Source organism: Mixophyes fleayi, chromosome 6 (genome assembly GCF_038048845.1).
Source record: "Mixophyes fleayi isolate aMixFle1 chromosome 6, aMixFle1.hap1, whole genome shotgun sequence".
Lineage (NCBI taxonomy): Eukaryota > Metazoa > Chordata > Amphibia > Anura > Limnodynastidae > Mixophyes > Mixophyes fleayi.
In genome coordinates this window covers 69,066,108-69,080,623 of record NC_134407.1, presented here as the reverse complement: position 1 = coordinate 69,080,623, position 14,516 = coordinate 69,066,108, and the positions used below count along the sequence as shown (strand labels likewise).

The window sequence follows — 14,516 nt, the reverse complement described above, 5'->3', positions numbered from 1 at the left end:
GCAGGCTTTAGAACATCTCAAAAGAACCTTTATGTGAATGTACTTTTTACTTGTGGAATAAAAGGCTCATTCCCTATTGCCTATAGCACCTTCAGAGCTTAATCGCTCCTGGGTGACACGGGAAGCACATTCCCTATTCTTTTCAATGTATCAGCACTGAGCGATTTGAGTGGTGTGAAGTCTGCACTTTTATAGCTGGAAATCGCCAGTGTTCTAATTGTGACCTCACCTTAACAATCAGACTGTTACCTGAATGGGTGGTCAGAAAACCTGGACCGGACTAGACTAAAGGAATGGAATACTAATCGCTCTCATCCATTTGCTCTTAGGATCCTGTACTTTAACTTTTATAAAATGCTGCATAATATGGAAAGACTACTTTCCACTGCCAAACTAAAAGTTCTTCGACGTTTAAAGCAAATAAGAAAAAATCTTGTATCCATGTAAACATCCTAGGATGAAAGGATTTAGTAAGGAGCATGGAATACTTTGGCTATAATACACCTAAAACCTGTCTCTGGATTACAGAGAATGGAAATACCGGGGACTCCTGGCCACCTGCAAGAAAACTGTCATCAACTCTGGCAGTAAATTCGTGAAAGATTAACAGCGTTGGATGTCATCATATTACATACTACAACTTGCTATAACTTTACCACATGTCACTGAATGAGGTACCACTGACTGTCCTAGAGTGAGGTCGTAAAGTACATTACAGACATAGGCACAAATACAGTAAATACAATTCATTTAAAACATTCACTAAAACCACACACAGTGCACATTAAAACAAGAGAGGTCCTGCTCAATCTTGTTATCTGGAAACTTTAAAACAGCAATCACAAAATAGAACGTTTATTTTTTTCTTTAAGTAGCAAGTTACATTTAAGCATATATCTGATAGTATCTGTTTTAGCTGTCATTCTAAAAACCATTATCTCTTTTCAAAATCTCTCTCTGGAGGTTGCAAAATATGGCTGCTAGTTACACACACAGGCTCACAGCTCTCAGCATGTCATGTGAAGGCAGAGGAGAAAGGAGGAAGAGGAGGATTTTACATTACACGAAGTAGACAGAGGTCAGTTGGGTGTTCTAATGCACCTCTGCTTACTATATCATGTGCCATGTGACTGTGGTTGCCTTGATAGTCCATGACTGTGCAAAATTATAGATCATTAATAGCAGCCTGAAGAAACAAACCAAGGAAAAATGGTAAATTCCAAAATGCTACTTATGGCCTGCCACAGTGATCTGTGTTATATAAAAAAACACACACATTTTTTTTTAGATTGTTGCTTTAACCAAATGTACAAGCTGACATTTTTCTCATAATCACCAGTGGGAACAGCCTGAAAAGTAACATTATAATTCATACAATACACTTCTGTGAAAGATAATTATCATTTATTATTGATTCTTGTTCTAAACAAAGTTGTAAGTATTCTCAAGTTATGAATACTCCCTAATTTCTAAGGCTAACTCCAAACTTTAGATCTTTCTACCTGACAATGTCCATAGGCTATCTAGGCATTCTAAGGCTCTCCGGCATGCTGGAGAGCCTCCGATTGCCAAATTCAGTAACACATAAAGGAAACAGTGGCTATAGCTTGTAAAGAGAACAATGTTTTGCCTTTTACAAAGCAGCGGAGGACCTTTGGAAAGCAGTGAGTTGCTCACTTTTTCTTTTGGGAACAGGATTCATTACTCAAATGCTTTTGGACTTTTGGGTTTTCTCTTCAATATCAGCCAATATTCACCTTGCACTTTCCTATAGCAGTTAATATACAGTATTTGTTGTGTTACTTAAGATACACTGAAAAAGGTTTATATTATGATGATGTTCAGTGGCTCTGTTACGTTAGGTGTATCTATCAGGTGCAAAATGTTCCTGGAAATTGTATTTAATTGTTGTCAACTGTGCACAATCCATATTTGTTTAGCAGTAGTATTTTGTGTTCGAATGGAACCTTCAAGGTCATTGTGACTTCACTTCTCCTTGCCCATAAGATGTAACACCGGTTTCCTCTGAGATCAACTGCTGTAATTCATAAGCCACCCTGCCTAGAGGCTATGCCAAATAAGTCTCATAGATCACATGTCACATGGTATAACTAGTACCTGTCACAAGTGTTTATTCTTCAACTTCACTGTTTTGTACAATACAGTGCCTGGTAGAATTTCAAATACCTAACTGCATTGTTCGGTAAATATCAGTGCCCTATTCTTTTACTAAACAAACTGATTAAAACTATCAGCTGAGCTTTTCACTTCTGTCTTTTTATTACCTATTTTACTTGACACTACCACCAATATCAGTCATTCACTGTTATGTCCTTAAGAAGGTTGTCCAGTTTTGGACACCCCTGCTATCCCCAGCCATGTAACTACCCCACTAGTGCATTTTAAAAGATGGCTATTTAAGCGTGATAAACAAAACTTTCACTTTGTTTTCAGGTTCAAAGCGTGCTAACATCGTGTTTGAAGTGTTAAATTACATTAAATGAGCATACACATAGAACTACATTGTATTTTATCATGCAAACCAAACACTTTCCAGAAAGAGTGTGTATAAATCCATTTGAAATACATTATTTTGTTGGACTGCCATGCACAAAACCACGTGGTAGTCTGACAGCCGCATATTTAATAGACTTTGCCCAGAATAACAAAACAATAATGCCCCATGTCTACGAGACCTTATGTTCCAGGTGCGCTTCATCTAATAGCATACAGAAGAGAGATGACAGTGCCGGGAGCTGAATACAGGTAACAGGTGAGGCCCCCAGGGAACCACCACTGAAGTATTGTATAGTTAACACTGTCTAAAGGGTTATTATTTAAAAGTGGATAACCTTCTAAAATGGGTAAAATATAACCAAATTAAGCACTACACAAACAAAATCCTTAAAATAATCTATCGGGTGGGGTTATAACAATGAGCTAAAAGTGGTCAGTTATTGATTTATCTGACCAAACCCTTAGTGAGACATAATTTCATGACCTGAATGGGATAGGTGAGCCCTGAAGTGCAGTAACCATGCGTAGATACTGCATAAGATGTGCACCTCAGAGAATATAGGTGGTGGTTTCAGGGGACTCACAGAGCAGATATACCAAGCTCAGGGTCCCCTGGCTTTGGCATTCTGTAGGCGCTCACTTAGCAATCTTCCCAGAAATTATCTGTATTACATATGCTTTACCACGTGAAGTGGATAATTAAACAACAACCATCATTATTAGCATTTCTAATTGCTTATTCCAGTGGATCCCAAGCTTTCTCAGTTTAAGGCACCCTTAGGATCTCCAGAATTTTTTCAAGGCACCCCTAAGCCAAAACAATTACCAAGTAGTTGCTTACTGCGCTGACCACGGCACCCCTGTGAGATGGCTGCGGCACCCCAGGGAGCCGCTGTGTACAGTTTGGGAACCACTGGCTCATACACATATACACCCCTCACACTAAAAGCCCTAGTGTCAGATTTCCTTTAAGAAAATGTCCTTCTCTGCAGACTTCATAGTCTGAAGTTGTTGGTGCTCATTGTGATGGATATCTGCACTTTTTAATTGCTACTTTTTCATTTTATATTTTCTTTAAAGTCATCTTTGTGTAAGTGAATTTAAAATGGGTGGGCTGGTACACATACTAGTAGTAGCCAATCAGAGCATTAGAATATTCACAAGGTTACACTGACCTGTAGTCCTTCACAACTTTGAACATTTACAGGTCCAGACTAAAGTTATTGCACGTCTTGAATGGCAGGATGGGTGTAACAAGCCCAGTATCTGGACCACTTCTAGCATCAGTGGCCCTTCAAATGCTTCCATATAACCCCACTTAACCCCATATAGATAATATGTCAACCCAAAGTATCTTCATAAAGTCTCACACACCTTTAGGTAGCCAGTATAAATTGTTATAGCTTCACATGCAACCATATAGCCAATATGCTCCATACAGATAATCTAATCTATATAGTCAACATGGCCCCACATAGCCAATATGTCCATATTGTTTCCTATATTACTATGTAAAATAACCTCTTGTTTCCCACCCTCAACTAACCACTGTGGCAATGAGGGCGAGCACAGTACTGATCATCCCAATTCAGCTCCTGCCCCCAGAAACAGTCATTTTTTGCAGCAATGTAGATTTGGAATATTGAAAAACATGATTGCTTTTCAGGTCCAAATAGATAGTCTATTTCAACAATTTCCAAAAATATTATTTACATTTGCTATAAAGTGTCATACATTACCAATAAGGCTAGGTACAAACTTTCAACCAATTTGTTATCGCTAACGATTATACGACTGAATTTGCAATCAGTCTGCAGATTCATGTGTAGACACTATACACGATTTGCCTTCAGATCTCTGCTGTTCATCTGGCCCAAGAGGAGTATAGTCGGTCATTTCTGTCACACTGATTAGAACACACGAAATAAACTTCGAATTTTCCACAATGTCATTATAAATTTCATTAGCTTCTGTGACTCTGAAACAAAATATTCAGTCTCAGAACGAATGGACGAATAAATCCAGTTACAGCACTCTCTACATTTAACAACACGGACACGGTGACAGGTTCCTACCTCTCTCTCGGCAGACAGTCGTGTGAGTGCATAAACGCTGCGGGATCGGAAAGCGTTTGAAACAGGATTTCTAAACAGAACGAGCAACCAAGTGAAACGGCGATCGGTACTTTGGAACGACTCTTGTTCATCGTGTAAGTGTACACACAAATGCGATATCGGGCTTAGCAGTCGTTTATCTGGCGTTTGGCCCGATGTTTGGCTGAAAAACCTCCAGTGTATACCTAGCCTAACTGTGTAATTGTACAGATTGCAGATAACAAAAGGAAGAGAGGAGAGTGAGGGTGTTGGATTCAGCTACAGGAGAGAAGGAACTGAGGGTAGCATAGTAAGTAAGAGGTGCAGATGATGGGCATGGGAGGTGGATTTGGCGACAAGAGATTGCGTAGTGGAGAGTGTACATTTTGTATTCAAAGTAAAGGGCAAAGTTTTGAGCCGTGAGTGAGGAGGGGGTGGTAAGGGAGGACAAAAAAGCTAATTGACAGTGGCGAATAGGTGGCATGGGTTGAGTGGAGATTAGGTAGTTGAAGTATGGTATAGTAGGAAAAAAGGATGAATTTAAAGTGGATATAGTTAGTGTCAGAGCGGGAATTTCTCCATTGGTGCTCAGCAGAGCAGAAGCACTTTTGGAGGTGACTAATCTGTGGGATGTGCTATGGTTGGATTTATGGAAACAAAGGGGCAGCAACATCAAAGACATTAAAGAATGTGGTGTTATAGAAAGATGGCAGGTTGTTGCCAGACCTGAGCAACCTGTTGCTTTTGGCTGTGGTGGAATGACAAGTCAGCCTGCTGTGACTTGAAATTATACAGCATGCTGAGAACCATTGACTGTGTCTTGTTAAGATAGCCAAACACACTATAATGCCTTTTACCCACACTAAGAGGCCCCCAATGATCCAGCCTCTTACCCCTAATGCCAATAGTTTTGTCATAGATCCTGCTTCTTGACATATGTCCTGAAAGCAGAATTGTCCTGTATGTAGCCAATAATACAGACTACTTGTCATAATGTTATACCATTTAACAGGGGCATAACTAGAATTTGATGGCAGGGAAGGTAGACTGCCTCAGCTTCGAGCCCCATACCAGCTGCACCCCCTGCACCTGTGGTGGTAACACACTTGCCCTTTTGGCTCCTAAAGCTGGGTACACACTACACTGTTTTCATCCAATAATCGGCTCAAACAGCCGACATGCGACCGCTCGTTCAAAAGTCGGGTCAGTGTGTGCAGTGACACAATGGTCGAAAGTCTGCCCAAATGGACGATTATCGCCTCATTTGGTTGGTCGTACCGTTTAATATTTTCGTTCCAATCTCGTTTCCTCTGTGAAGGGTGTATAAACTTCCGACCGATCCACAACAGTGAGTAGGAAATTACAGTCATTGCTCATGACAACATGGCTGTAAAAAGTCGCTAAAGGGACATCCGCTCTTCCCTTTATCGTCCTAAACATGGCTAGTGTGTATGCAGTCCATGGACCGAGCAATCGGACCATCGGTCGCATGTAAAATTGCTCGGCATAAAAAGTTGGTCGAAATTTCTGTAGTGTGTACCCAGCTTTACCCACTGCTGTAAAAAATCGTTAGTAAAAGCATATAAATAAGGGTGGGGATAGAACATAGAGAGGGGAACTTAAATTCATTCCTTTACATCAATGAGCCATACTACCAATTTTGCTTTTTCTAATTGTATGAAAAGACCATACCGTACTGAAGTGAGTTAAGATGGACACCTAAATCATTGTGCTTGTGGTCAGAGTGTTGTCTTTTGGATATAGCCCACTCCATTTACTCACATAAGATGATAATTAGAGTGTCCTCCACAGTCACCAGACTGGAAGTTTAAGTCAAATGCAAATGTATTTGACAAGCAATGTCACTGGCATTTTCCTAATATCAGTGGATAACCACCCCTAAATCATCAGTGGTTCTGCGCATGACCTTGCATTTGTAAGATCACATGTGCATATATGTATATTTTATTATATTCCTGCACTTTATAAATAATAATAATAATAATAATAATAAAGCATTTTCCTTTCCCAGGATGTTTTGCCCACTTTCCAGCTACCTGGACATTTCTAACTGCAGAAATAGCCATATATATAAATCCCTCTTATCACAATGACCACAATGACCATAATCATTCATATGCATACTGTACCCTGACCCAAATAGGGATTGACATGTCATCTCTTCTTACCATATGTGTTACACTTTACACACACACATACACACACACACACACACACCAAATGCTAATATCTCATCACTTGGTGGCTTAGATACACTGCCCATGCCTTGAGGCATCCCACCCCATTTTTTTCTTGTGTGAGCCCTCCCCCATGTCAGTGGATGCTGTATAACCACCAGCGAGAGGAGAGGATGCTTTATTATCAGTGACCTTCAGATTCCCCTCTATGTGACACTAGTCGGTGCTGTGTACCGTGACGTCACTTGAGGACGTGCAGAGTTAAAGCTCCGAGAGGGAGCAGATCCGGAGAGAGACACACGAGCGGCTGGATCTGCTACAGGTGCCAGGGGATGGGGACTGGAACAGAGCTCCTTAAAAGCAGTAGCTAGATTGGGATAGTGTAAGACTGAAGCCCTGTGCCAAGTGCTGCTGTTGGGGAAGCTGATCTGGAGCTAGGACTGAGCTGTGCTCCCCAAGATTGGGATATAGAGGTACAGCGTAGTAGGAGCTAGGATAATAGGAGTGGGTTGTTGTGCAATGGTGGGTGTGTGATAGATTTTATTTTCTTCAAGGCAGAGACTTGTGTTGTATTTATGTTTTATATCACCGTTAATAGTGTGTGATTTCTGTGGACACCGCTAATTAATACCCGTTTTGCTTTTTATTTCACACTTTGGTAACCAATAGTGACATGTCTTTATTTTATTTGGTATGTTTTACCTGGACGTGTGTGTGTGTGTGTGTGTGTGTGTGTGTGTTTTTTGTTTGTTTGTTTTGTTTTTGTATTAAATAATTTATTTTTTAATAATGTTGTATGCCTGTGCGTGCAGAAACATTTCGCTATGTTTCCGTGCCCGTATATGATGTTTTTTTTTTATTATTTTGATCCCAATGTGTTTTGTTTTAACATAGTAATTGTAATGTGGAATATTTAATAATGACAAATTGGAGGCTAGTGTTGTGGCAATTGTGATCATGCTTTAATGCTTCTGTTGCTTTGCCAGAGATAAGTGTATCTGTCATAGGTTACCTGTATGCAGATCTATTGAGTCCACTCCTGCCATGTAGATGTAACTAAGGACCTGGCCAATCAACCAGACTCATTGTTTTACAGCATTAAGCAGCTCTTACAGCTTTACAGTGGTGTTAACTTGAAAAGCCTGGGATAAGTGGGACACAGAGGGGAAAGGTATTAAGGCCCTTAAAAGCTTGCCCCTCTATAACTTCACTGACCATCACAATACTAGCCCTTGTTCTCCACCAATTGCTGGACACTTAGCAGAAGGTCTGTCAATTTGCATAAAACTTATTACCAGATGCTACTGCAAAGACATCTGTTGCCCTATGCTATTATCATGCTCTATCTTCCCTATATTGTGCCGGTATATCATTGTGTAATCAGGACTAATGCACAAACACAGTTTACTCTTTCACGGCTTATTGTAATTAAAGTGAAACCTACATCAAAGTGCATCATGCTTTGATATATAAATTGATTTTACTTGCATATTTGTAAGCACGCTACACAGACGGCAAACTCCTGTCAGTATTGGTCTGCTCAGAGACCATAAATATTACAACAGCAGTGCAAAATGTACAAATGTGAACCTTAACAATAAATCGCTTTAAGATAATAAAATAAAAACTAGTATGCCTCAAACACACACAAAGAAAACAATACAAAGTGTAGAAGCATTCTTGATGCCCGACCGCTTACCAAGCCAAAAGAGCAAGTACCCAAAAATAGGACAGCTGTTATCGTTACAGGGTACAAGTTATTTTTAGCATAGATTTGAGAATTATTTGTTCTGAGGTGTTAATGTCACTGAAAAGGGCACCTACTCTGACCCAGAAATCATCCTTGATGGTGGAGCATTCCTGAAAGTACAGTTCTGAGATGGGTTAAGAATAGCTGGTGGTGTGTTCATAGTTAGTAACCTTCTAGTATTGAGTAAATTGATTATATTTTTTAATGTATTTTTTGGTGGGTGGGGGCTGGGTATAGGTGAGATTTATAGTAGTAAGACTTATTAGGAACTGCAAGGCCTGCTGGGAAGGAGAGCAGTCAGTCATTGCCTCCTTATTACTCCATTGTTTATTATTCTGAACATTGGTTCAGCATAGATAACGAATGCCACAACTGCGTTTGTTAGGTAACACATACAATTCTAATACATAACAACATAATAAAACTCTTGAACATTACATTTATTACAAAAGTCATGGAAGCAATATGGCGGTATTGTTCATAGTCCTTTCACAGAGAGCATGCATTTTCTAAAGCTATTAAGTGATGTTCCCGTTTCCACATAATTCCTATAGGCTACATGGTTAAACATCACTACATGAGCTTTATGGTCAATATAGTCTAGCATCAAGAATGATAATTCAGGTAAAATATGTGGTACTCCCTGTGGTGGCAGTACCATTATTTTATGTGTTTTTTCTGCAGTGCTTACTTTTTTTTGCCTTCTTTTTATGAACCAATGGCTACATTTCTACTTCTCTAAATCCTATTATTGTAAGATTATATTTTACCAGGCCTGTATCTGAACATCAACTTGCCATTTCAAAGTTCATAAAACCTATACATTTGGAATTATATTTTATTGATGTTTTTATTCTGACACAAAGGCTCTTCAGCTCCACAAACCTCAGAAATGACACAGAGCAAAACAGTATGAATTATTAATATGTTACGGTGTACAAGTGCCAAGATGACTTGATGGAAGGTAGCGTGGGCTATAGGGCAAAAAAAGCAGGGACACTGTTTATACAAGCATAATGCTATTCTTATATTCATCCAATCACTTTTATTGACTTGTGTCAATTTATAACATTTGTATTATATCCTGTCACTATTTTTAACTATAACAACTGTACACGTTTAACTATCAAGTCTTTCAAGAAGTAAAAGTGCCATACATTTCAACTGGTCCCATAATAGCTCATTTTAGAATCTGATCGGGTGCAAACTAAGTTACCAGAGGTTCTTTCAGTGGGGCATGGAGCTAAATGGCCACCTAGGGCCTGATTCATTAAGGATCTTAACTTGAGAAACTTCTTATTTCAGTCTCCTGGACAAAACCATGTTACAATGCAAGGGGTGAAAATTAGTATTCTGTTTTGCACATAAATTAAATACTGACTGTTTTTTCATGTAGCACACAAATATTTGATAGCTTATTTGTACACTGAAATTTAAAGTTGATATTTGTGTGCTACATGAAAAAACAGTCAGTATTTAACTTATGTGCAAAACAGAATACTAATTTGCACCCCTTGCACTGTAACATGGAGACTGAAATAAGAAGTTTCTCAAGTTAAGATCCTTAATGAATCAGACCCCTATAGCCTATTTGATGAAAGGAAATCATGCAAATAAGTGTCTTTATAACCCTCTGAGAATCATAAAATCATTACCAATGTCCATATTTTAAATTATTGTGTATTTATTATAGATGTATATTTAATTTAGCTTCTGCAATAGGGCTTGTAATTCCTGGGCAAGCATAAATCTGTCCAGCATAGAGTATATATAACTAAAGTAGTAGGTTTTCTGACCTTGTCTATTTGGCATCTAAATTTTTACTAATATCCATTTTGTTATTCGTACTTTATTTATTGTTTTGTGGAGTTTGTTGCCATGTATTGTATATAGATAATAACTTATGTCCTGACTTTGGTGCCACTCCTTGGCCATTTGAAATGTGGAACCCTGGTTGCTGAGCAAGTTTACCACAGCATAAACAATAGCTAATGAAATGAAATAAAGAGCATATTGATGTCTTAAATACTCATAGAAGCCAGTTGTTTGCAATTTCCAGCCACAGTCCCAGGTTTTAAAGATATGACCCTATTTTTCACTATTGTAATTGTATTTTGGATGCATTTCTGTCTTCTTTTTTCTTTGGAATTTATAAGTTCACATTTATTGAAGAGGAGTATTTAAAATGTAAAAAGAACTTTAATGAGATAAGTAGAGTTAATAATGTCATTTTAGTAAAAACATCATAACTCCATGTTCATAAATATCTAGGGGGCACACACAGATTCTTCATGCAGCTCTAAAGGATGAAGCTCAATAAATTAAGCTCTTAACACTTTAATTTCCAGATTGCTCAGTTTACAGGGGAGTCTGGTCATTACCTACATCTAGATGCGTTCCTATATATGTACTTGTGAAACCTAAAATGCTATTTAATTAGCAAAGAGCAGAAAGTAACACATTTTAAGTATATTGATTGAAAATCTTATTTTGTTAATATTACCTTCTCCTTTCTGTAAATCTATTGACGATAATCAGGGGCTGGCTGGCAAATTTTATCCCTAGGGACTTGACTCAGCAGCCTATTAGGAACATTTTAAAGTGGAAAAAAAAATGCAGGTGACCCAGCCTGAGGTAGCCCACTATGGGAACGGTCCAGGGCGTAGATGCCTTCCTGTGCCCCAGCCCAGCTTTCCCCTGCCGATAATGTGGGTATCTACTCATTCTAAAAGGACTACAAGCAATGAAGAGCTTACATATAGTGACAAAGGAAGTCCAGATACAGAATACTTTTATTCTATTTAAAGCATAGTGACTCTAAAATACTCTCAGGTTGTTATTTATCATATAGGTTAACTAGGTACATGCTGGGGACATCAATGTTCAGGTACAATTTGTTTATTACTCTTGTTTTTGTGTTATAATATGTTATTTTTTGGGGAGTTGGAAGGGATAGCGACTTGGTCAACTACTCATTTTTTGTACTATTATTATTATTATTATTATTTTTTTATGTATTTATTTAATTTAATTTTTTTACTCCGTAAAAGTATGGGGCCTGTGGACAGATCATTACCCTGCCTGTATATATAGAACTCCCCCATCCCTCTGCAATTCCAAGGCACTGCTATTCTCGAGAGAATTACTCCCCTCAGTAACGTTTTCGTTCTCATTTCTTTTTAGGCAAGAAGACTAGTGCATCATGGGAGCAGTGGTTGTGGATGACAATCCATCTACAGTAAAGGCCCCTGATGGCGGCTGGGGCTGGGCTGTCCTGTTTGGCTGTTTTGTCATCACTGGATTCTCGTATGCTTTCCCCAAAGCAGTCAGTGTATTTTTTAAGGAACTTATAAGAGAATTTGGCATTGGATACAGTGACACAGCATGGATATCTTCAATCCTTCTTGCTATGCTATATGGAACAGGTGAATCTTCAAAACAGTAGGATAAGTGTAATTATAGATAACTGTATATACATCTTGAAAAAGCTTCCAGATTTTAGAAATAATGTTATTATTATTTTTATTATTATTATTTTATAAGGCGCCACAGATTCTGTAGTGCCAAATACAGAAGCAAGTAACAAATACATGAAATAGATACATAAGTAGCACAGATGAGTGTGAGTAATGCTATGGAGACTCACACAGAGTGCAGCAAAATACATGACAGGATGGTACAAGGGAGTCAGACTGTAGACAGACATGGGACAATGGGTATAGAGGACCCTGCCTGTGAGAGCTTACATTCTAGAGGGAGGGGGAGGGACCATGCAGCAGTAGGTTTTCTAAAGCCTCACGTAAGGACATATTGATAAATTGGTAGAATGATTTAGTATATTTAAACACTTCTTTTAGAGGGTGTAGGTCTTGAAAGCTTGCATTGTTTCTCATATGATATGGTTGAAAAACTTTGCTTTGGTTTACAATGTATGGAGAAGACAGGGAACTTTGGGTGCATTAATACCCCTCTATGTATGGCTTTTCTTCTGTATATTAGATAATTATATTTTCATAAAAGAAGGATTATGAAATAGATTAAAAGCAATTTGCTATCTTGTCAGATGACCTACATCAGGGGTGTCCAACCTTTTAGCTTCCCTGGGCCACATTGGAAGACGACGAGTTGGTTTGGGCCACACATAAAATACACTAACACTAACGATAGCTGGTCATCCAAAAAAACATAGAAAACATAGTTAACATATTAAACTTACTTGGAAATGAAGTTAGTAAGAGTTAAGAAACCTGTTGCAGAATCATGATTAAAGCAGTAGTCTCATTTCCAGCTACAATTTAACTTACCTGCATCTGCCCCTTAGTGGGGTTCGGGGAATTAAATGGCAAAAACTTTTTTTACCTCTCTTTCTGCACCCATGAATCATTTTTTTTATTGACCAGTTTGAAATGGTCACCGATATAGATAGCATCAGGAGGACTAATAGAAATCTACAGAGATTTAAAGATAGGGTGGTGGGAAAAATGGCTCATGGAGCAGCCTCCGATGAGGGTAACAGTGGGTGATATTTTCACCCTACTCATCACTGCACATTTAAAATGGTTTAAAATATTAAAAATACAATCATCTCTTAATATTTATATTAGATACATACAGAGAACACAGCTAGTTCATAATTGCATGGTGCAGAAAGTCCAAATTCAGAGTAACAACAATAAGATACTGGATAATCTTTCACTGCTGCTGATAGTTCGCGCGGGTGACTCCTCTGTGCTGCACTACACAATGGAGATGACGTCACCCCCGACATTCACTTCAAGCAACGCACGGAGGAGGAGACCAGGGAGGGAGCCGGAGCGCCAGCTGACGTGACCGCAAGGTAAGTATTTTTTTTTTTTGTAGGATATTTTTTTCATTAACAGCGCTGCCCCCTTGCCACAACCGTTGGGCCACATTTACAGGCGAGCTGGGCCGCGGGTTGGACAACCCTGACCTAGAGCTTACTGGTCTTTGTGTGACTCCTATATCCCACTGTTTCCAAATTTTGGTTTGCATTGCAAAGTAGAAATCTGCTTAATGTAGGTTTGGCATACTTGCCCACTCTCCCGAAATGTCTCGATAGATCTCTGATTCCAGGGAAAGCAGGCTGTTCTCCCACTATTCCCCCCCTCTGCCCATTTCCTAGTAAAGTTGTACGGGTAGGGCTAAAATGATACTATTCAGCGCCCCCCCATCATCGTATTTCACCTCCCCTCTGGGAAAGAGTAAAAAGTTGGTAAGTATGATGATGGGAGAATGAAGGTTTCTGTTACAGGGGTGTGTTCCAGCATGTCAGGCCTGCTACACTCTTATATTACTTACATGCTGTACATAGAGCAAATACTGAATGTAGAATAGGGATTGTTGATCCCTTCTGGTTCAGTCCCATTAAAGCATTCTGTACACTTAAAACACTGCAGACATTGTTTGTGGTGCTTAGTATGTATTTTACACTCTAACAGTATGAACATAACACACAGAATTGCTTCATTGAGCCTCTTCTGCCTTTTGTACTCGCTCTGCATGCAGAAAGCAGAAATACTCCAAGGCACAGCTTACGCCTGTGTTTATGTGGAAATGTGTTTTTGGAAAGTATATTAAAATTTTCATAGCTCACATTATTTGAAACATTCAAATAACATGTGATACTTTATTTTGCACACTGCAAATATCACTTATTTAGTGTTACTTTTTTATTTGGAGGAAGTTTATTTTTTCTTAATTATTTTGTATTTGTTAGAAGCAGACTTTAGTTCGATCAGTTACAGAAGACTGCATGGTATTTCTCCAACAGAGCTGGATGAGCCAAACCAGGATAAGCGGTGTAATCCGGCCTAGTGTACTGTCTGGCTGCTGATTGACGGCAGACTGATAGTACTTCAGGCCTGTAAAGCTGAAGGACAGCTGGACTGTCTCTCAAGCAGTCTGCTGTTATTTAGAAGAAGTTGATAAGTATTTTGT

At 38.9% G+C, this 14,516-nt stretch overlaps 1 protein-coding gene across 6 annotated transcripts in view; it reads left to right on the top strand.

The window, feature by feature from the left end:
* Positions 1 to 14,516, top strand: part of SLC16A3 (solute carrier family 16 member 3) — a 48,485-nt gene that overhangs the window by 26,719 nt on the left and 7,250 nt on the right. For 4 of the 6 annotated variants that reach the window (XM_075216773.1, XM_075216772.1, XM_075216771.1 and 1 more), the window contains one exon: positions 11,742 to 11,983. In XM_075216773.1, the coding sequence (XP_075072874.1) occupies positions 11,761 to 11,983 (223 nt within the window). In that variant the 5' untranslated portion in view covers positions 11,742 to 11,760. Of the gene's footprint in view, positions 1 to 6,923; positions 7,282 to 11,741; positions 11,984 to 14,516 lie in introns of those variants that run through there. The other 2 variants (XM_075216770.1, XM_075216767.1) reach the window with 2 other exon arrangements.